The sequence below is a fragment of the Diabrotica undecimpunctata genome, chromosome 3 (assembly GCF_040954645.1).
Source record: "Diabrotica undecimpunctata isolate CICGRU chromosome 3, icDiaUnde3, whole genome shotgun sequence".
NCBI lineage: Eukaryota > Metazoa > Arthropoda > Insecta > Coleoptera > Chrysomelidae > Diabrotica > Diabrotica undecimpunctata.
The window spans coordinates 80,338,757-80,363,756 of record NC_092805.1 but is presented as its reverse complement, the minus strand read 5'-3'; the positions used below and the strand labels follow the sequence as shown (position 1 = coordinate 80,363,756).

Here is a 25,000-nt window from a genome sequence, read left to right as displayed (position 1 = left end):
ATATATATATATATATATATATATATATATATATATATTATTGAGCTGTGTTTTGGATCCATTAAAACTTACCAACACATAATTTGGGGAAAGTTTGAAATTGTTGATAAAGAAGCTGAAACTAAATGAACCTGTTATATAGTAATCATTCTTTGTGCTACACTCGGTTCACAATTTGTTGATAGCTCACTACAAGTTTAACCCTAATTAGAAAACTGAAATACAGAGAGGATAGGTAATACGATATAATAGTAAAAACCAACCTAAAACTGACGGTTTAAGACGTTTTCGACTAACCCACCTTATATCTGAAGGAATACAATACCTTATAATCCTATTACGGTGGTATTTTGAATGGTTAGAGATGAACGACCAGTGTCGTAGAGTATATGATTGAAACATTTATTTGAACTAAATAAATATATTTTTTAAATTGTACTTATGTAAATTGTATTTTTTAATAAAACTTATTTATTTTATTCAAAAATAAAAAGTTTCTTGCCATTTGTAAAAGATACATTTATTTAATTAAGGAAACAGGCGCCAAATGTCGCCTGGCAAAATTTCCAATGTGTTTTAAATGTATCCATTATTTTCGAATCCGGAGAAAACTAATAAATATTTTTGAAAAATTTAAACGCAGAATGAAAGATTACATTATTACTCAGGGCAGAAAGTCCCTGAAAACTTCTACAATGTTTATTTTAATATGTTATGTAACAGGGGTGAAAATAAAAGAGAAAATATAGTATAATTTTTAATTGAAAATATTGCATGCAAAAGAAACTTTTTATTTATTCTAAAAAATATTTCATTCTGCCTTTAAATTTTAAAAAAATGCTTTTTAGTTTTCTTAGGATTTGAAAAAAAAATGGATACATTTAAAACACATTGAACATTTTGACAGGCGACATTTTGCGCCTTTCCCCTTTAATACCTTACGATCACAACTACTATTACTTACCTTATATAATTACGATTAGAAAACTATTCAAATTCAAAATAAATAGGATCAACTTCGGAATCCGAGTCGTCTTGAGGGTTAATAATTAGGTTAATAATCTCTACGGTTGCATCAATTATGTTATCAATATCCCACATTTTTTGTTCTTCTTCTATTACATGTCTTACTGCATCTTTCCAGTTTTGTTTTGTAATATGTTATAAAGACTCGTATAACAATTCACGTACAGCTTGTATTTTATATGACGTATTTTTTCTAGCCACATAACTTTTCATTTGTGCCCAAATGAGTTCAATTGGATTTATTTCGCAGTGGTAGGGTGGAAGTCTAAAGACTGTGATGTTTCGCTTTTCCGCCATTTTGTCAACTACGTATTTCTTGAACTTAGATTTGTGTTGCCGGGCAATTTTTAAAAGTTCTGCTTTTACCATTCCATCTTCGTAAGGCTGATACTTATTCCGCAGCCAGTCAAGAATATCCTGTTTCTTCCACGCATTCGTTAGAAGTCTTTCTACTAGTCGTGAATGATAGGGTGCATTATCTAATACTATAATTGAATTTGGTGGTATGTGTTCAATCATTTGCTCAAAATACTCTTCGAAAACATCAGCTGTCATCTCCTGGTGATAGTCTTTTGTGCCTTTGGAATGAAATTCCAACAAACCATGCTTAACAAATCCTTTTTCACTGCCAATGTGAGAAATTATTAATCTACTGCCTTTACCAGAAGGTGGGGAGATACCAGTAGACCAACCTTCCATAAAGGCTTGCCTGGAGCTTAATATATTTTTATCTGACCAAATTTTTTTTAGAGTATGACCTTAGTTTACCCACGTTTCATCCTGGTAGAAGATGGGCCTTTCTTCAGCCCGGAATTTTCGAATGAATCTTAGATAATTTCTTCTCCAACATCATCTTCTCCTCCCGGTCAATCAAAAGTGATTTTCGGTCTGATTTCTCCCACCGGAAATTTAATTCTTTTAAAACTTGCCACAATTTAGTTCGTCCGATATGAGGCAAATCCGGGTCGTCTCTAACTTCTTGTAAAATTTTGTTTAGGTTTGGTATTTCTTTTTTGAAAAAAAATCCATGAATTTTCCTTCGAATTCCATTTTTGGCAAATTCATAAATTTCAATAGGCTTTTTCCCTCTCTTTAAGTGTTCGTTTGTGTTTGGGTTAGCTATACCGTGTTTTTTTCTTTCTGATAGGAACCTATATAAAGTTGACTCTCCTACGCCAGTCATGTTGGCACAACTTTCGACTATGTTGCGAACAGTGTTTGTGGGATTCTGAGAAACCAGAGCATCGTGAACATTCAGGACAATAGTCTTCTCTCTTGGTGAATAGACAGACTTACTGACTGTACGCAACAGTACCGGTGTAAAACTTGATGATGAAGCCATCACAAACAATCCAACAAAACGAGCACGAGCGAAAGGTACGTATATGTTCGTAGGTATATGGAATAAAAAATCACTCACGCACTGCATATAATTCGCAAAAGAAATATTCGAGACGCTAATTACTGCCGTAGACGCGGAAATACCGACGAGCCGTAAATTAAATGCGATCAAAAACGTACTAAACAAAAAAATTGTTTTCGTTCGTAATAACCCTTTCAAGTTAAGTTTCGAATATAATTATATTATTAAAAATCTGGGGAATTCCATCTTAATTATCTTGCAACGAATAGTACCTTCGGATATGAATTCCAGGTTTTCTAGTAAAGTGATTAAACGCGAAGATTAGTATTGAAATATCCAAAGAGATAAGGTATTCTTATTTACAAAATTGTTAATGGTTAAATTCTTATTTTTATTAATATAATATAATAACCAACATTAGTCGTGAAAGTTTTAATTGTTTTTTTGCTAAATATATTAGTATTAAAATATTATCAATATTATATATAACAGTATTAAAACATTATATTATTATTTAATGAATAAACACCTTAGGAACGCCTATGATTTACGACCGTTTTATAAGTTTGAGGCATATTTCGTGCTCTCAACAATTTGTGAACGAAGAATATATGCATTTGTTAATATTTCTGTTAAGACCTTGGACAATTTACTGTTTGGAGAATCAATGGATGCAACAATTAGTCTCCTTGCTAGGGTTGGCTTATGTATTTTTGGTAGAGAGTAGAATTAGGTGCTATAGAGTTATAAATTCTTAGATTTTTTGCTTTTAAATTCTATATTTTTAATGTTTTGTTTAGATCTCTTACTAATTTATTTGCTTTTTGTTGAAGACTACAAGTAGGGTCTCTACTTAACTTTTTGTAGTATTTTGTATCTTTAAGCATGATTTCATTTTTGCTGATATAGTCCTGTTTATACATAGCTACTGTGCCATCACTTCTTATTATATACAAATACTGATGTTTTTTTAGGAATTTTTTGCATTCATTAAACATTGTACGCATGTGGTCGTTCCTGTTTACTTCCTGTTGTAACGTTTTACTTATATACAGGGTGTAAAAATAAAGTTGTGTTTTTTCATCTAATTTTGCAACACCCGGTGGAATGTATTAGAAACAAACGCTACATGTTATTAATATTTTAAGATCGCTTTATTCTTTCTTCACATTTTGGTAAAAAAAATCATTACGATACGTTTATTATCAAAAAAGAAAAGTATGTTTAAAGCATTGCGTGATTTTTTACTCTCCAAAATTAACGCCCGAAATCAACTCTACCATAATTATTAAGCTATTTTTTTTGTGTATCCTTGATTGGATTTCAATAATTTTTTTTTTGCCCACTGTAGACCTATTTCTAAGTAATGATGGTATTATTGTTTTCTGGGAAGTGTCAACATTTCACCTAGATACGGTGTGTAAAAATAAATTTGATTTTTTATCTTATTTTGTAACAACCTGTGGAATTTACTTAAAGCAAATGCTACGTTTTAATCTTAATACTTTAAAAAAGTTTCATTTTTTTTTCAACGTTTTCGTAAAAAAATCATCGATATCTTTATTACCAAGAAGGAAAGGTACGTTCAAAGTGTAACGTGACTTTATTGAATTGTAAAAATTCAACATTCAATTTCAAGAAATCTGAGCCAAGATGAATGTGTTCAGGCAATTACTTTAGCTGATATAGGCTTAAGTTATCGTGAAATAGGCTTGAGGTTAGGGGTATTTTATACTACAATATCACGAGTCATTCAACGTTTTCGAGAAACAAACGACCATACGAAACAGCATGGATAAGGTTGAGGAAAACTTACAACATCACGACAAGATCAGTTTATCAGGCTTCGTGCTATCAGAGAACGTTTTCCCACAATGAGACATTTACAAATACAAGTGACAAATGTTCATAATATTCAAATTAGTAGAAACATTATATAAAGGCGTCTCACTGAACAAGATCTGCATATAAGATCAGAGCTTTAAACGTAAATCATTGTAGAAGTAGATTACAATTTGCCAGAGAGCACCTTGACTGAAATGTTGATGACTGGAAGTACGTGTTGTTCACTGATGAGTCGTAATATTGCTTATATAGCTCAGTGTGAGAGTTAATCGACGGCCAAGAGAACGCTACGCACAGTGTAATATACGACCTATTACTTTATTCAATGGTGGATCTGTAATGATTTGGGGAGGAATAAGTCTTACAGCGCAAACGGACCTTGTTGCTTTACGAAGAGATTTCTTAACACGTGAAAGGTATATTAGACATTTTGTGTAACCATGTAGTTCCATTTGCTCCCTATATAGGAAATAACTTTTTTTTAATGCAAGATAACGCTCGACCACATGTTGCACGAGTGGTTCGCAAATATTAGAACGAGGTTGGAATACAAACCATGAACTGGCCACCCTGCACATGTTGCACGAGTGGTTCGCAAATATTAGAACGAGGTTGGAATACAAACCATGAACTGGCCACCCTGCAGCCCTGATCTCAATTCCATACAGAATTTGTGGGATATTATTGATAGTCAACTTAGGAGCCGACAACCACCACCTGTCTCTCTTGACGACATAGAAGTTATGTTGAGAGAAGTTTGGGATGCAATTGATCAAGACCAAATACGCCGCTTGATTTTAAGTATGTCTCGCCGCTGTGAAGAAGTAATTAGATGTAGACGTGAAAATACTCGTTTTTAAGTTTTTTGGGAAAGGGCAATTGGTAAAGAATATTTAGGTTATATTTTCTTAGGCTTTATTTGTATTAAATATCAATAAAGTTTATGTAAGTAATGTTTTCTTTGCTTTAAATGTTGATAAAAACTCGTTACATATAAAGTTCTGTATAATCTTTGATAATAGAGATATTGCGATTTTTTTTTACAAAAATCTTAAAAAAGAACAAATCTATCTCATTTAAGGTGGTGCGTTAATTTTGGGCATTAGTATATATATATATATATATATATATATATATATATATATATATATATATATATATAACGTAGCCCATTTAACAGGTTTGTTCTCTGCCGTTACCAGGTGCCAGGTGCATGTTCTACGGGAGGCATTTTGGTAATCAGGCCTACTTCTCGATTTTTTGTAAAAATTCGTTTGAAACAAATTCTTATTGGACAATTATCTATATAGGGATATTTATTTATATGATTATTTATATATATATATATATATATATATATATATATATATATAGAGATATTTGGAGGATTATCTTTCTTTGGTGTTATTTATGTTATTCTGTTTGAAACATCAATTATTTTGTCTTTTTGATATTATCAGATTAACAAAATTAATCATATTCAGTAAACATCTTTAGATATAACGCTTAGCATCCGGACTCACCATATGCTGTTAAACCCATTAGACATGGAGCTTCAAACTAAAAGTTTTTCAACAATTTTTCTTTAAATCCAATTTTGTTTTTTGAGTTTTTAATATTAGTGGTAGAAAATCCACCGTTGCTTTTCTTTTCAAAATATACACAAATTATATCAAACTGTGTCTGAATATATTTTACACAATTGCTTGTTTTTTGACATTTTACACTATTTTGTAAAACATTTCTCGATAATAAAAAAATTGCGACTTCCAAACAGTGACTCAGCTTTCGAGTAAAAATAGATTCTATCTTAAACGATCAAAAAAATGAGGTCTTTTCAGCAGATAGTATAAGGGTATTACCTCATTTTAGCATCCCATAAATCTAACATTTTGATCTCTGAACAAGTCAATAATTTCATGGTTGGTAAATCGTCCAATATGGCAATAAATACTTTTGTGACTTTTAAGTTCGTACGACATTTGAAACTTATTTAAATTAGTTTGACTATTGTTTGTATATTCTTAGGTCGAAACTATTAAAGGTTGTTGCTATTTCGATGTTACATTTGTTAATTTGTTGGAGCTTCTAATAATATTGAGTTTTTGATTTGACCGATGTTTTCTGCGATGGATAAAATTAAAAATATTTGACAAAAATGTCAAATATTTGATGTTGAATTAAATTACTACGTATTTATCTGATAATCTATTGTTCCATTTTTTTATACCGAGTATAATACACAACGCTCATAACAGTAAAAAGTAATTTTCAATCGCCACCGGTATATTGATGTAGGTGATCTAATTGAAGTTTATAATAATCGTAAAATTACATCGTCGTCCACCGTATAACATTTAACATTTTCAGGTTACATCAATGCGAGTTGCATAAACGCAATACGCAAAAAGACGAGTACTGACTCGTGGAAATCAAAGTGGGTTACTAGTAACAAAAGACATGCCTACTCAACTATTATATAATTTTTACCGAGTGAAAGTATTTTCATGAAACAATATGCAATGTAGCAGAATTCGCACTGTCTGGCCGACCTATATATCCAAGCTGGTCTGCACCAATAATCTGACAAATGGATTATTGTTATGCACTTTAGTATGAATGATCTAGAAAGAGAATTAAAAGAATTTTTTGGAATGTATAAAAATTAATTCCTTTTTATATTGAAAAAATTTTATAATAGGAAAATTTGCGAAATGTTCACTATATAATATATATATATATATATATATATATATATATATATATATATATATATATATATATATATATATGTTATTGTGATATTTAAAGTCTTGGTGCGCCAAGCAAATAATTAGCTAATTAATTTTTTTGATTAATTAAAATTATTTAAATGATATGATTATGACTCTATCACAATTTTTAATTCTTTTATCTCAGGGTTAAATTCGTGCTTCAATATCTATGCTATTACATGTGAAAGGTAAGGTCCAGAGAATACCGGAATAATAAAAAACACATATGATCTAACACTATATATTGAAATAAAAATAATGAAATAATTCACACTCAAAAGTTTTCAATAAACAAATCTCATATAAGGATTCTCAAAATTTTGTTCTCCGTACGTGAACAATCAAAATTAATGGTACAAACAATATTAATTGAAAACTCAAAATCCCAAACTATTCTAACTCTCCTAATCAAAATATTTATATCCTTTCTAAATTACGTGTAAAAATTGTGTTATCAATAAACGAAAAAAACTGCAGAAAACAAAAATATCTCTCTCTGATGATGAGTGGTCCAAATCCTTGTTCCTTGTAGACTGTATTATCTCCTCTCAACCGCTCCCTATGTAATCAGCAATCTTACAACAGATTGTTGCAAGTATATCGTCCTTAATGATCTCCTTCAAAAGCAACAATCATTCAAATTATGATAGCCTTTCTCCTCTCGATAAACTGAATCTCTCGTTGGCCCGAGTGAAAAATGACTCTTGGAATATCTTCTCTTTACGATAAACTGAATCTCTCGTTGGCCTGAACAGTGACTCTTGGAATATAAGTAGGAAAATATGACTTACACTATTTTGCTGCTTCAGCTTCTGTCAGATACACTAACTCCACAAAAACTCACTAACATTCAACACTACTGCTTGCTACTCTTGGGAACCACCAGAGAACAATCACTGTTCGTCTTACAGACTTGGAAAACCAACTGATTATCTTTTCTCTCTCCTCAATCTCGCTAAACTTTTTCCTACATACTTATCCCACCTTTTTCAATCTCCGCCAATCAAAACTCGTCACAATTCCCCCATTTTTTCATTTCGATAACAAACAAATTTTTACCTATAATTATAAAATTTCCTAAAACTTATTTACAAATAATATTTTCTATAATTCTTAAAAACTAACAAAAACCTCTTTCTAAAATCTCTTCTATTTGTCTCTAATCACTGCATTAATGTATTTTGGAAAACCCGGTTCCATTGTCTTTGGATTTCACTTAAAATTATGCGGGTCACTCAAGTATAACAAAGAAATAATTTATGCAAAGCTTACATTTTGTTTAGTACAGGTAATCCAAGAATTTAATAACTTTCCTTCTTCGAAATGTTTGTTGGATATTATCCTACTTATCTGAATTATTTTAATGTTTTTGAACTTTGAAATATTTTTAAACAAACCAATATTTTTCTCGATTTTACATATCATAACAAATCCCCGCCATTTGATCTGCCGAAAACTCTTTGTTAAATTTTAAAAATGACAAAAGTTTTCTAGGATCAAATTATTTCACTATGTTATTAAAATCTACTTATGATACTGATAAATGTCGTGAATGTTAAAATACCCCGTATATTGCCTGTCTTTATACGGGATTGGATATATTTTCGTTTTACATTTTTCCAAGTATTTTCCCTTAACAGAAAGTTCATAATTTTTAGCCACTCGGTTTACTTCATTAATAAGATCTCCATGGTTTCCTAAAATCTTCTCTATTTTCTTTCCCCTGTTTTCTCCACAATTTATTTTTCTTTCATCCTCCTTTTGTTCACATGTGTTCACTGTCCATAATACTTCTTCACAAAATTCTGGATTCTCGTCCATCAGTGCCATTTTTTTTTCTGTTTTCTTTTTATCCTCTAATTCCCTTTGGTATTCCGAGCACCATGTTTCTTTTCCTTTCATTTCTCTGATGATACTTTCTTTTTCTTCCTGCTTCCATTCTGTTTTATCGTCGGTTGCCAACAATTCTTCTGTACCTTCTATTTCCTGTTTTTCTCTGGTCTCCATCTTATTTTCCTGCTTTCTTTTCGAACTCTTCTTCTTTTTCTTCCTTCTCTTTTTCTCTTCTGTTAGATCTTGTTCTTGTACTTTCGGTTTATCCTCTACAGTCATATCGATTTCTTTGCGTTTTTCCTGTGCATTGATCCTTCCAGAATTTGTTTTCCTATCTGTTTGCTTTTCTTCTCCTGTGTTGTCTGGTTCTGCTCTGATTTCCAGTTTATTTTCCGAAAAATTTATGGTGATATCTTTTTTTCTCAATTCATCAATTCCCGCTATCATATCATGATTTAAATCTTCAATCACCACACATTTCATAATATGGAATTTGTTTCCCACTCTTATCTGTACTCCCAAACCTTCGTTTACTGTCGTCAAATTTTTATTGTTTGCACCCACTAAATCAACCCTAGGAATCTTATACACAAATCTGTCCAAATTTAATTCTTTTACTAGTTTTTTATTGATTAGCGATATCTCCGAGCCAGAATCAATCACAATTTTAATCGCTTTATGTTTTATAAATGCGTCTAAAAATATTAGATTAGAATTAGAAATTTGTCTTTCGTTTCCTATTGCTACATGATTCATCTCCCTTCTATTTTGTTGTTGGAAGCTCTGGTTATTTCTATCGTCCCTTTGTTCGTTAGTATTCCTATTCGGAGGATTTTGTGCATCTCTATTCCTGTTGTGATTTTCATTTGTTCTTTTTTGTGTATCATTCCGGTTATCGTAATTTTGTTGTTTATTGTAATTATTGTAATTTCTCGGCCTATATTCGTTTGTTGATCTGGGATGTCGGTTTCTCTGGTCATAATTGGATGAATACCTTCTTTCCGGTCCATTATATTGGTCATGTTGTCTTCTATTTCTCATTTCTTTTCTTTTCGCTTCTTTTAATTGAAGGAATTGGCACAAACTATCAATATCTTGATAGTTTCTCAAAATCACGTGATCTTCCAACGTTTCCTCAAAATGTCTGCTGATCATTTCTACCAGCTGTTCGGTAGAATATTTGTATTCTAGATATTTTGAATTGTTATATATCTGCAAAGCATATCTTTCTTCAGATATTCCCATTTTTTCGTGATATTTTCCATTCTGTAGCTCTTGGTTGATTTCTCTCTGTTTATTTTTCCCCCAGAAATAGTTGAGAAATTTATTTTCAAAATCTGTCCAATTTTCAAACTCATCTTCCTTGCTTTCATACCATAACGCTGCTCCTTCTTTCAAATGGTTTCTAATTGTTTCTTTGCACTCGTCAAAATATCTAATATGTTGTAATTTGGTTTTCAAATTTTTAACAAACGGTACTGGGTGTGTTTTCCGAATATCCCCGCCAAATTGTATTTTCGACTCGCTTGTTCCATGGATGATAACTTCTTTTCTCTCTACCCCTCTTAGTTCAATTTCTGCCATTTGTTTTTCATTTTGCTTTAATCTTCTTTCTACTTCCTTCCTGTCTTCTTGTAGCGCCATTTCAAATTTTTCTTCTAACTGTTCTAATTCTTTTTTCTGTACAGTCTTAATATCTTTCATTTTAGTTTCTATTTCTTCTCTCTGCATCTCTAGTTTCCTCTCTGTTTCTTCTCTGACTTTTTCTAAACAGACTTTTACCTCATTTTCATATTTGTCAAAACGCTTTTCCATTTTTTTATAATTTTCTTCTAATTTTTGTTCTATTGCTAGCCTTGTTTCCCGTTGGTTTTCTTCCATTGTCTGTTTTGTTTCTTGTTGATTTCTATCAATTTTCTTTGATGTTTCAATTTGGTTTTTCTCTATTGTTTGTCTCTGTATTTGCATCATTGCTAATAATTTTTCCAGCATCCCTGTTTCTTTTCTTTCCTCCATTATTGTAGCATTTCCTTCATTATCCGATCCTTCATCAATAATTGTTTCCTCTTCTCTGTTATCCTCCTTCCTTTCTTGCATTTTGCTTTGACTCCTTGTGGTCGACATGTTGTTTCTTTTCGTTACTGTTTTTGTCCCCGCCAAATGTGAAATTTTACAACACTCTATATGTTTCAGAACACGACAATATTTCTCCCCAAATGTATTAAATTTTCACGACAAATATCAAATATGCAATCAGTAAAATTCAAATAATTCAAAATAAATATCAAATGTACGATTGGTAAAGAAAATAAAATCAAATAATTCAATAGCAGTAAATATCCACTAACTACGATCAATCAATAAATCAAATTTATATTCCCTGGAAAAATTGTCAAAATACTTTCAAATTCAAATTCCCTCAATGTTATATGTTTTTATCTCTGGATCACCTGTACTTATTCCAGATCTCTTTCCCTTCCTTCAAATGTAAAGCTGCGATATTTTCAAGCCCCACGTTTTGGAAGCCAGTTATTGTGATATTTAAAGTCTTGGTGCGCCAAGCAAATAATTAGCTAATTAATTTTTTTGATTAATTAAAATTATTTAAATGATATGATTATGACTCTATCACAATTTTTAATTCTTTTATCTCAGGGTTAAATTCGTGCTTCAATATCTATGCTATTACATGTGAAAGGTAAGGTCCAGAGAATACCGGAATAATAAAAAACACATATGATCTAACACTATATATTGAAATAAAAATAATGAAATAATTCACACTCAAAAGTTTTCAATAAACAAATCTCGTATAAGGATTCTCAAAATTTTGTTCTCCGTACGTGAACAATCAAAATTAATGGTACAAACAATATTAATTGAAAACTCAAAATCCCAAACTATTCTAACTCTCCTAATCAAAATATTTATATCCTTTCTAAATTACGTGTAAAAATTGTGTTATCAATAAAAGAAAAAAACTGCAGAAAACAAAAATATCTCTCTCTGATGATGAGTGGTCCAAATCCTTGTTCCTTGTAGACTGTATTATCTCCTCTCAACCGCTCCCTATGTAATCAGCAATCTTACAACAGATTGTTGCAAGTATATCGTCCTTAATGATCTCCTTCAAAAGCAACAATCATTCAAATTATGATAGCCTTTCTCCTCTCGATAAACTGAATCTCTCGTTGGCCCGAGTGAAAAATGACTCTTGGAATATCTTCTCTTTACGATAAACTGAATCTCTCGTTGGCCTGAACAGTGACTCTTGGAATATAAGTAGGAAAATATGACTTACAATATTTTGCTGCTTCAGCTTCTGTCAGATACACTAACTCCACAAAAACTCACTAACATTCAACACTACTGCTTGCTACTCTTGGGAACCACCAGAGAACAATCACTGTTCGTCTTACAGACTTGGAAAACCAACTGATTATCTTTTCTCTCTCCTCAATCTCGCTAAACTTTTTCCTACATACTTATCCCACCTTTTTCAATCTCCGCCAATCAAAACTCGTCACAATTCCCCCATTTTTTCATTTCGATAACAAACAAATTTTTACCTATAATTATAAAATTTCCTAAAACTTATTTACAAATAATATTTTCTATAATTCTTAAAAACTAACAAAAACCTCTTTCTAAAATCTCTTCTATTTGTCTCTAATCACTGCATTAATGTATTTTGGAAAACCCCGTTCAATTGTCTTTGGATTTCACTTAAAATTATGCGGGTCACTCAAGTATAACAAAGAAATAATTTATGCAAAGCTTACATTTTGTTTAGTACAGGTAATCCAAGAATTTAATAACTTTCCTTCTTCGAAATGTTTGTTGGATATTATCCTACTTATCTGAATTATTTTAATGTTTTTTAACTTTGAAATATTTTTAAACAAACCAATATTTTTCTCGATTTTACATATCATAACAATATATATATATATATATATATATATATATATATATATATATATATATATATATATATATATATATATATATATTATTAGGATCTGCCTTTTCTTACTTTTTATTTAACTCTTTATTTATTTAATTACTTTAATTAATTATTTAGTTAATTATCTAAGTGTAGCAAATCATATAAAAAAAATCTCAGTGCCATTTTATAAAAGTAATAAATCAGCTTAGGTTATACTTATATTTTCTCGTGGCTTCAAGTATCCCTTAATTGTTCCTTCTCGGGATAAAATAAGGAAAGGAAATAAATAGAAATAATATAAATATACAAATACAAATATCTTTTATTATCAAAAGAAATAATATGAAAATTTTTAAATATTGCAATTTTTGTTCATACGTTTTTGTACAAATAGTTCTGAATATTATAAAAAGTAACCTTTTAAATTTATTACGCCATATTTATAATTATCTTTTGAAGTAAAAAAAAACTTTTATAAACTTGATGGTATCTTAAATAGCGATAATTTTTGTTCGTCTGATAGTATAGCGTCTTTTATTTGAAACATACAAAAAAAATTATGTCATAAAATTTATTGACTGACCATTTACCTCACACACGACCTCTTTCGACCAGAACAGCTCCCCCTTGTTGATTATGTTAGGCCACCAATCAAAGCCTTCTCCGTTCTAAGTGTCCACCTGTCAGCATACCAGCAAACTCTTTCTTCAAAAACACGAGCAGGCCTCTTTTACCAGTACTCGTTCAACAAACTCCAAAATTCTCTCCTCTCTTTCATATACTAACAATCTTTCACTTGGACTTTATAGAATCCAGGAGGTATTTGACTTCTCAGCTTGGATCTATCTCTGGTTCCACCTTTCAGAGAATCACTTCTCATTATTAAACTACTGGCACTTGCTTCTAAATTTACTTCACAAAACTTCAACTGCTTCTCTCTGATGACCATCACATAATAATCTTTATTTTCTCCAAACTTTCAAAATATTCACTCATTGATATCAGAAAAATCCAAGCATCGCTTGTAAACAAATTTCTTTGAAAATGATAACGGTTTTTTGTGACTTACTTTCTAAATATAATAACTAGGTACCTGGCGGCTTTTTGGCCTTTCCAGCGAAACCAAAAAACAAAGGCTTTTAAAATATTATATCTACAAATACCGGGAAACAATTGTCTATTCACTTTAAAGTATTTACTTTATGTTTTTTAGTCCTTCAGGGTAAAACTCATTATGGATAAACCCACTGCTTAAAACTACTTATAACAAATATTTACAAATCGATGTACAGGGCGTTGGAAATTTATGTGCCCGCGTTCTATAAAAAAATCAAATTTTTATTCCATCTTTGATTGATAAAATGAATCCTAACATAATATATATATATATATATATATATATATATATATATATATATATATATATATATATATATATATATATATATATATATATATATATATATATATAAATATATATATATATATATATATATATATATATATATTTATACATATATATATATGTGTATATATATATATATATATATATATATATATATATATATATATATATATATAATATGAATTGCAAATTATGACCCCTATGATGCTTTTTAAACTTTAATTTTGCAAAACAAATAAATTTCTCTTAATTAATTTTTAATCTCAGGGCTATTTTTTATAGTTTATTTTTCTATGTGGCTTCAAAGTAATATCTATACTTTTGCCTTTGAGGGAAAAATGGACAATGGGAAAATAAATGAAAATAAAAAAAATTTGTGATAATAAATTATCAAACAATTTTTTAAAAATTACTTTCAAATTATTAAATTAAATAAATTTATAGTTAAACCAAACATATAACCTATGCGTATAATTAATACGTATAATTAAACTTAAAAGTTCTATATTGTGCATACACAAATTATCAATACTTTTTATGACTTCTTATTATGAAGATCTCTTAATTACATTTTATATTATTTATCATGAAAGCGAATAGCTGAACAAAATGTTGAATGAATCGAATTAGTTATGATATCGTTACGAGTGTTGTCGAATGCCCTTTTTTTATTGTATATCAGACTGACCTTTTATTTACACAGTTTTTCTATTGGCTCTTTTTCTCTTCCAACTGTGCTCGGTAAATTTCGCTTTGAACTGCTACCACTTCTTTGGCTTGTTCCACAGGCACCTCAAATACTACACACAATTTTTATTTACCAGCAACTCTGTTTACCTTTACTGCAGGCTATGTAGCAACAAAACAAGCAGCTTCTTCAGTAAAATCTCCTCCGATATCGCAAAATCGGCTTGTCGTCGTTTCCTTCTAACTTCCGCTTCTACCAATCAGATTCTGCATCATACACTCCACACCTTAAATTCCAACCAATCATATTCAATATTTTCTCAGTAAACAAACTTGCTGTCGTCATGACCTTATATCATTTGGTAATTCCAATTTCATGAATAATTCCTTTTTTTTGTTTACAAATCTTGATATAACAGTATAACTAAACATCAAGATTATTATCTACCCTCATCTTTTACTAAAAGCTTTTTCCTTACTTTCAAAATTCTGTGTACAAAAGATTTCTATTTTGTGTTCAAAGATTCTCTTTACCTGTATCTTTGACGTAATTTTTTATCAAAAACCGACTATTGCTATCATATCGATATTTACCTGCTTTATCATAACTTAGAAGAACCATAACTCATTCTTATCTATTTGGTTTTTACAGAAATAATTTTCCTATTTATTTATTAAATCGAGTTTATTGTTTGATGAAATTAAATTTATATTATGATATTTTTCTTTAAATATTTTAGAACAATTCAAACCACAACAATATAATATATATATATATATATATATATATATATATTATATATATATATATATATATATATATATATATATATATATATATATATATATATATATATATATATGTGAAAACGGTATCGAAGTTGTACACAAAGACAAGGGATCCTTTCACAATACAGGAGTCATCGAATGTTGTTTATTCTATACCGTGTGCCAATTGTGAAAACGTGTATATCGGAGAATCATCTCGTAATTTTCACAATAGAGTAATATCACATCGCAGCGACATAAAAACCAAAAAGATAAACGCATGTGCGCTCACAGAACATGCATTAACTTTAAAACATGAATTTAATTTCGAGGATTCCTGTATTCTGGCTAAGGAAAAAAACCATTCAAAACGTGTTTTCTTGGAAATGTGTTTCATAAAATCTAATACGTCTTGTATAAATAAAAAGTCAGACATAGATAAATTGAGCAACATTTATTGTTACTTACTGTCAAAACATCAAAAATAAAATAAAGATTTACTTTTACATATACACACCGTAATACTGTTGCCGAGAGGGGGCATTTGGGCCTGTAGGACCCATCGCCGGCTCTTCGGGCTTCTTCCTATCCCCGGAATTGGATCGGGTATTCACCATCTTTGGTTTGTCGCTGGTAGAAAGGTTAAATACTACCGCTGTTATAAATAACAGTTCCAGTGACAAATATCTGTTATAGGTAACGGTTCCAAGGAACAGTTAAAAAGTAACAGAGCAAAAATGGAAAACAGATAGGTAAAAATGATCTAAGTATTCCTTGGCTTACGGAAGGAATAACTTAGTAAACAATTAAATTAAATGGTATAAAAATATAATGCAAAGAAAAAAAATGTTTCTAAGTGTTTCTTGACTTACGGAAGAAACAACTTAGGACAGAAATATAGATAAATGAAATATGTAAATGTGAGAGTAAAATATGGAAATATTTCTAAGTGTTTCTTAACTTACGGAAGAAACGACTTAGAGTGGAAAAATAAAATACTCAAAATATAAAACGAGAAATGCAAAAATGAAACAGATTATAGAAATATGTCTAAGTGTTTCTTGACTTACGGAAGAAACAACTTAGAATAGAAAATAAACAAGAGAATCAAATATAGTAAAATAAATGCACAAATATTTATAAGTGTTTCTTGACTTACGGAAGAAACGACTTATAAAAGAAAATAAGAAAAATCAAATATAGAAAAGATGTGAAAATATTGCTAAGTGTTTCTTGACTTACGGAAGAAACAACTTAGCATAAAATAGAAAATGAAAGAAACAAATGTATTAAGTATTTTCTTAACTTAAGAAAAATATCTTAGATAAAATATCGGAAATAATAATGCAACAATGATTATGAAAATATTTCTAAGAGTTCTTTGACTTACCGGAAAAGAACGGCTTAGACAAACAATTAAAATAAATATGCAGAGAAATATTTCTAAGAGTTCTTTGACTTACCGGAAAGAACTACTTAGACAAAGTACAAATCAAAATATAAAATATAAAAAGCAAGATAAATATTTCTAAGTGGTCTTAACTTACGGAAGAACAACTTAGACACAAAATACAAGAAAAATAAACAATCAAAATAACCAATTAAAATATCAAACAATCAGTATATGAACAAATATAGATCAAAGTAATATTCTAACCTGAAAAGGTCTGAATATACAATAATGCTAAAATAAAAATGGTATATAAGAAATCAGAAATAAAACAATAACTTAGTAGGAACAATAATAGCACCGACTAGGTCTACAGTAGAAGAGGCAAGCTCGACTGACCGATGAGAGAAAATCTACCTGCTTTTATGTAAAACAAATCCTTTGTTTTACTTAGCGAAAGTGGAATTTCCCTGCATCGAATCAATTAGAAATTTGGATTTGGCCAACCTTGGAATTCCCAAGTATTTTAACCGATATCCAAATTCCTTGATGCGTCGAGGACAATACACCTGCATACAAAACATGTTGCATACTATCAAGACAGTTTTAAGATACTACTTCCATTAATATAATAGCAAGAACTCCTAATTACTTTTTTATCACACTATTTTTGTTTTTTTTTTCTGTTCTTTATGGATCAGTCAAAACACACCATGAAAAGATGTCACTAACAAAATTTTAAAATTTTAACTTTTCAACTAAATTTTAAAATGTATATTGTCCACTATTTTAAATGTTATATTTTATATGTGTGTTTTTAATGTTAAATGTCGTAGCTTTAGAAAAATAATCTCAACGACTAGTAAGTTGTAATGACAATTTGAGATATGTTGTAAATATTTACACTTTCTTCTAATTACAGTAGAAGGAATAAAAGAATTCCGAAAGCTCGACCAAAAGTCAAAAGAGTGTTTCTATAACATCCCGGCCAAACCTACTGACTGCTAAATAAACTGTGTTGTTTGTTTATATCGACAGTCAATAATATCCAGTATTTCTTATATATATATATATATATATATATATATATATATATATATATATATATATATATATATATATATATATATATCCTCTAAAATATCAGCTGATCTGGTAGATGAAAAAGGGGGTTGAGGTTAATTGGGTATACAGCTGATTGAAAGCCAAGTGTACTCTGTTCAACAGTTCATTATATTTCGCCAATTTTCATTGGCATCATCAGATGAGAGCTACAATTATTTAAGACATGGTAAAATACAATTTAATAATTGTTTGTTGTTTATATCTTATTTGATTGAGGTTAACGGCAGTGTGATTTATTTTAATAACATCAAGTAATGATTTGCAAGCATCTTGGTTTCACTGTAGTTCATTATATGGTGTTCATCATGTACGTGTTTTGCAAGGGAACATCTATCAGGATATAATCTGCTGTCACTCTTGTGGGAAGTGATACGACTTTTTAGGTGTCGACGTACCACCTATATTTTGCTAGTGTCAATTTGAACATCCCTGTGTGGTCAAAAACTACATTAAAAGAAAAGTACCAAAATTAATAGGAAACTTTATTAAATGTACCTAACGTAAATAAAAATAACCTATCAAGGAGGCCCAGTTATGGTTTTGGCTGGTATAAGTTTTGACACCCACATTGACTTAGTTATTGTGGATGGAGGTTCTATGACAGGAGAAAGGTATATAACAACCATTTTAAATCAGCATGTGGTAACTTTTGCGCCATTCATAGGACCTAATTATATTTTTATGGACGATAACGCGCGTCCTCACCGTGCTAAAATCGTCAATAAATACTTAAAAGACAGGGATTCTCCGCATGAATTAGCCAGCTTTCAGCCCCGACCTCAATCCAATCGAACATTTATGGGAGACACTGGAAAGACGCCCAAACAACTTACCTGAGCTTAGATCGGCTCTTCAGACAATATAGGACGAATTGGACTAACCTCATGTTCAAAATTTAATTACTACAATGCCAAGATATATACAGGCTGTTATAAGGGCTCGAGGAGGAAAGGTTATTATATCTGTTTTTATCAACAAAGCTACTTTTCATTTTAGTTTGTTGATGGGATTTTAGTTCCCTTGTCCGTTTCCATAGTGCTTTGTGTTTTGTTCTCATTTACAGAAAGGATTTCCAAAAAATGTTTAATACCAACAGCTTTGTATTCATTTAATGCTTCTTTGCGATGTCTTGTTGTTCTGTTTAGATTACTTTTTTCTATTGGGGTCGAGCAGTTTGCCATTTTTTTATTTGTTACCTTTTTTCACGAATCATATTGTTTATATAGTCCGGAAATGAGCCTGTTTGTTCTTTATAGGAGCTTTCTGGAGTAGTAGTCTAGGCAGCTTTTTGGATTGACGTAGTTAGGTGTTGGATTGCATAGTCAATATTCTTTGTTGCAGGTTGATTGTTGTTGCAACTGGCAGGATGAAGTATTCTATTGGGAAATAAATGCTTCTACTTCTTGACAACACACATAATATACACTACACCAGTTAATGTATTTCTGGAGTGACAGCCCTATTTTAGTTGCTATCAACGTTACAGTTAATCCTGTTACCCAAATATCTAAAGTGTTCTATCATGTCCACTGTTTTCTCATCTAATTGTAGTGCTGATGTTTCAATATGAATTTTTCCGACGATCATCCACTTCATTTTCTTTGCGTTTATAGTTAAGCACTTTTAATTACTTTCATTATTTTCATCAACAGAGTTTGAAGATCTAGACTCTCGGCAATTATGACATGATGACAGTAAAATTCTTCTGTTAGTGATTCTATGTTAAATCATAAATCAATATTGGCCATATCATTCTAAAGTCGTATACTTTGGAATGTATAATATATGTCTGAATTGTCAATATGAATGAGTCAGATCAAATTAAATTATTAGAAGAATTTTTCAGCAAGTAACAAAAGAAAAAAAAATGTTTAATTTATTAATATATTTTGAGAACGATTTCTGAAGTGTAAATTAAAACGTCAGTAAACATTTTTTAAACTTGCATTGTGGTTTATTCCTAACAAAAATAGTAAATACTAAGATGCCACAAGAAAATAGCTTTAGAACAATATACGATAACTATTGGTTAAGTTGCCTCTTAGTTCCTATAAAACATACCAGTACATCGTCTACGTATCTCCACCAATATAAAAACTGTTTGAATACGGAATGTTTTGAAATCTTTGTTTCTAGATAATCCATAAAAATATCTGATAGCAATGGGCTTAGAAGATTACCCAATATAAGTCCTGCACTGTTATTTGTATTATTAAGTTCAAAGTTGTCCTGGTTTATACAAATTTCAAGAAGATATAAAATTTCAGATGTTATAACTGGATTTGTAATTTTATGGTCTAAAATATTTTTTAATAGAACAAAAGTTTGTGTAGGAGGAATAATAGGAAAACGATTTTTTACGTCAAATGAGATAATCTGAAGTTGTTAGGTAACGGAAAATGTTGCATTTTATTATCAGCTGTATTAAAAGCAACTACAGGTCTTATTGAGTGATCAGGTTTATGTAGTTTAATAAACGAGTATAATTTAGGACGTTGTGGGTAATAATATTGAGGTATTTCTGTTCTATTAAATTGAATATTAATTTCCAATTTTCTAACGCCAGTTAAATTTGTATTTAATACAACCGTCGGATCTTTGTTTATTGTTTTAATATTTTTATTATTTAAAAATTTCATGTTCTTTTTATTATATTTTATTTTATCTATAATAGCACTATTACATTTGTTTGCTTTTGTAAACACTATGTTGTTTCTATTGATTTATTTTTAATTGGAACGGCTATTTGATTCTCTTTGTAACAGGACTTTTTAGTTTCACTATACACATCGGTAATAAATTTTGCAATGACACTTTTTTGATATTGTTGGCCGTTTTTGTTTAACGCTACTTCACATTCTCTATTGGGCTTAGAGGTATATGGCAGAGGAATCTGGAAAACGCCTACAACCACTTCCACAACCACTAAGAGAATGGTAACTACGTTAATACTAGCCAGATGAACTCATGGAAAAATGTGAGGTTTAAAACTAGACATGTTATACTGGATTTAAAACATGGTGGTAAAACCAACAATTACATACGCATCAGTTGAATGGTGACCAATGTTGCTACAAAAGAGGGTCATCCTGCAATTAAGCAAGGTGCAAAGATTTGCTTGTCTCGTAATCACAGGGGCTATGATGGACACACCAACGGTAGCTGTGAAGACAATGCTGAATCTCTCTCCTTTACATATCATTATAAGGAGGAGGCGAGAATAGGTTATTATAGACTGCGGGAAAACCGAAGCAACCTATGGGTTAGATTAGATATCGAATGAATGATGATTAATGATCATATATTTCCCAAATATAGGCCCAAAGTATCGGGCCAAGTAGCTATCTACCCATGGGGCCAAGAAAAGACTCAAATTAGACTGCAGTGGTATACCTGGTACATAAACGCGTCTAAAACTACAGAAGAATCGGGCGAAGGAATATTCGGTAGTGGTGGAATTTTAAACATTTCTATTCCACTAGGAAAGTATTTCTGGTAGCGATTTTTGTAATCTTGCAGTGTGCAAGAGAAATTAACTTGAGGGCTTTCGAGCTAAACCGAATCAATATATGCACACATAACCAAGCAGCTATGGGATACTCATGAGCCCTTAGTGGACTCTAAGCTAGTGTGGGAATGTCGAAAGGGACTTGATCCTGGTATTGGTCAAGGTTACCGGGGAATATACGGCAATGAAAGAGCTACTGTAAGCATTACATATATATATTCAGGGATTCTACATTATTCACTGCCTTCCCTCGCTCAACCGTTTCTCAACCATCTCTCTCTGTTGTCCAATTCTCCATCGTTTAGGGCTCTCTTACTCATGACGTCGTCTACTTAGTTCCTCCAGGATTTTCGTGGTCGCCCTCTTTTCCTCCTTCCTATGGGGCTCCATTCGGTAATTCTCTTTATCCATCTGCTGTCGCTAGTTCTTCTTATATGTTATTATATGTTAGTATGTCTGTTTCTATTGATGTTCTTTGCTTTATTTAGTCATTACTTCTCCTATCCATTCGTGTTACTCTGCAGCATCTTCGCAGGCATTCCATCTCTGTTGCTACTATCTTACTGCTGTTTTTCTTGTTTATCATCCAATTTTCAGCCGCATATGTCATAATACTTCGCAGTAATGTTTTATAAATCTGTGTTTTTGTCTTCATATTTAGGTGTCTATCTTACCATACTGAGTTAAGTTGTCGGATTGGTGTTCTTATTTGTCCTAATCTTTGTGTAGTTTCTTCCTCTGTTGTTGCTTTTTTCGTGATTATAAACCCCAAGTATTTGAATTTATTCTTTCCTTTGATTGTTACGTTGTCATCAATCTGTAGATCTTCTATGTCTTCTTCACTTGTAGATAGGTATGTACTCTGTTTTCATGAGGTTAATATCTAGGCCAGCCTGGGTATATTCTTCTTGTAGTTTCTTCATCATGTAGCTGAGGTCATATTGGTCTTGTGCGATCACTACTTGATCGCCTGCAAAGCTTAACGTATATAGGTATTCGTTCCGTGCCGGTACTCCCATGCCTTCGCATTTTCTTTTCCATGTAGTCAAGGCTTTCTCTAAGTATATTTTGAATAGGGTTGGAGATGTGGAACAACCCTGCAGGAGCCCTTTTGTTGCGGTGAAGTCTCCTAAGATTCTTGTTCCCATTTTAATGGACACTTTATTTTAAATATGTTTTTGTAAGCATGGGTGAAACGAAAAGTAATGGTTTCATGAAGTCTTTTGAACGTCCATATTTTCACCTCCGTCTTTCCCTGCCAATTCTCGTGGTAATAGAGAAAAGATCTTTAAAGTAGGAAATGTGTGTTATTTCGGATAAGATATCTCAGATATATTTTTTACCATACTGTCCACTAATTCGTTTCCAATTACAGTTTCCAATTAATCCAGAGTGAAGTAACTGTTTTTTGTGAATTTTAGTTCATGTAATAATTCTTTGATATCAAAGATAATGGAGTTTTGGAAATTATCTAATAAATGGCCACGAAGAGCTTGTATTACTGCCTGAGAATCTGATACCATTACCATGTTCTCACAATAATTAGTGACACACAAAGTTAGTGCTATCTCTATGACAATATCCTTGATTGTAAACATAAACCAACATTCAGGAATTCGATATTTGTTAACATAATTGTTGTTTGTAACAAAAAATGCGAAACCAGCACTTTCATCAGTTTTTGATCCATCTGTATAAATAATTGTTAAATCTTCCTCTAATTTGCTTAGTATGGATTTAAATATCAGATTAGTTAAAATTGGCAAGTCTGAATAAGAGGGGCAATATAATGGTTGGCTTATCTATCAAACCTTCAAGGTCTTGATTGTAAAAAGGAAATTTTAATAGCTATAATATATAAGATTGTTACGAATTCATATCAATAAAAGATTCTGCAAGAGAAGAATTTTTTGTTCTCTAGTAAGGATTTTGTTGAGGTTACACTAAGCGTTTCAACAGACATAAAAAATTGTACTAACGAATCATTTGATTAGTTATAATATACTCCCAACATTAATGAAGTGTCTATTGAATACGTTTATATGGTATTGCTCTCCTTAACTCCAACAAATAGTTAAGGTCTAGAACAAATAACACATTCCAAAAGAATGTTATACTGAAATTAAAAAATTATAGTATAATATATAGTATAACTCTCGAACTCAATGTAAAAGATATCTTAACACCCTACACAGTCGTCAAAGTGCATACGAGGTAGAACTTTTTGGGCTAATATCAGCTTAAATGAAGTGGTCGGAAAATGCTCTAGGAGCTATTCTTTTCAATATAGCACTAGTAGAGACTGTAAAATTCATACAAAAGAGGCAATATTTAATGGCATACGCTATTGATTTGGACCAGATTGCTCGCGTTGATGTCGGTCTCGAATGGCAATTCTAAATATTGAAACATTGGTCAAAGTTTTAAAGCTGGAAATTACAATGTTGCTACAATGCACATTGTAATGGTGTTACAATGCACATTGATAACTGTTTGACTTCGTACAGTACATGGTGTTACAATGCACATTGATAACTGTTTGACTTCGTACAGTACATGGTGTTACAATGCACATTGATAACTGTTTGACTTTGTACAGAAGCACTGGCGATAGAGATTAAGAAAGATCGAGTTACAACTAGACACCACTTATAATGATAACTATTTACGCGACTTTATTGATATTTGGAAGGAAACTTATCATAATAATAATTATCGTCTGATTTAGATCTCCCAAAGCTGAATATTCCATACATGAGTTTTATATAAGTTTTTTTTAAGTGGCACACTTATTAATTTTATACTTATGAAGTAATGTCTCGTTCATTTTTCTAATAAAATTAAGCTTTGTGCACCAAAGTGAACTTTTTAATTTATAAAATTTGTGTAAAATATATAGGTACCGAAGATTATTTCTAAAAAACTCATTATCTCAATGTCACATGCCTCTGTCTACCCCATAATTGTATATTTTACATAAATTTAATTTAAAAACTAATAAAAATGGTCACATATGGAAATACTCCAAATTTTAATATATGCGTATATAATTCTGTTCTTATTAAAAAATACCTTAATTTTTAGCTGAATATATTTTACCATGCAAAAGAAACGACGTCAATATCAACAAATGCTTAATCAATACTTTCAATCATCTAAGGCCTTATCTTAAGGATGGCATCTCAGAAATTGATGTACCAAGTATAGACCCTTTGGTAATTGATAACCTAGTAATGGAAAATGGACGTGGACCAGTTCGGGTTAAAGCGATATTCTTCAATATTACCACATTGGGAGCCAGTAACTATACCGTTTCTGAAATAAAGT

At 30.8% G+C, this 25,000-nt stretch overlaps 1 protein-coding gene across 1 annotated transcript in view; it reads left to right on the top strand.

Moving 5' to 3' along the window:
- LOC140435663 (protein takeout-like) overlaps positions 1-25,000 on the top strand; it is a 43,767-nt gene that overhangs the window by 2,709 nt on the left and 16,058 nt on the right. The window contains exon 2 of the mRNA XM_072524384.1: positions 24,758-24,998. Coding sequence (XP_072380485.1) covers positions 24,758-24,998 — 241 coding nt within the window. The remainder of the gene's footprint in view (positions 1-24,757; positions 24,999-25,000) is intronic.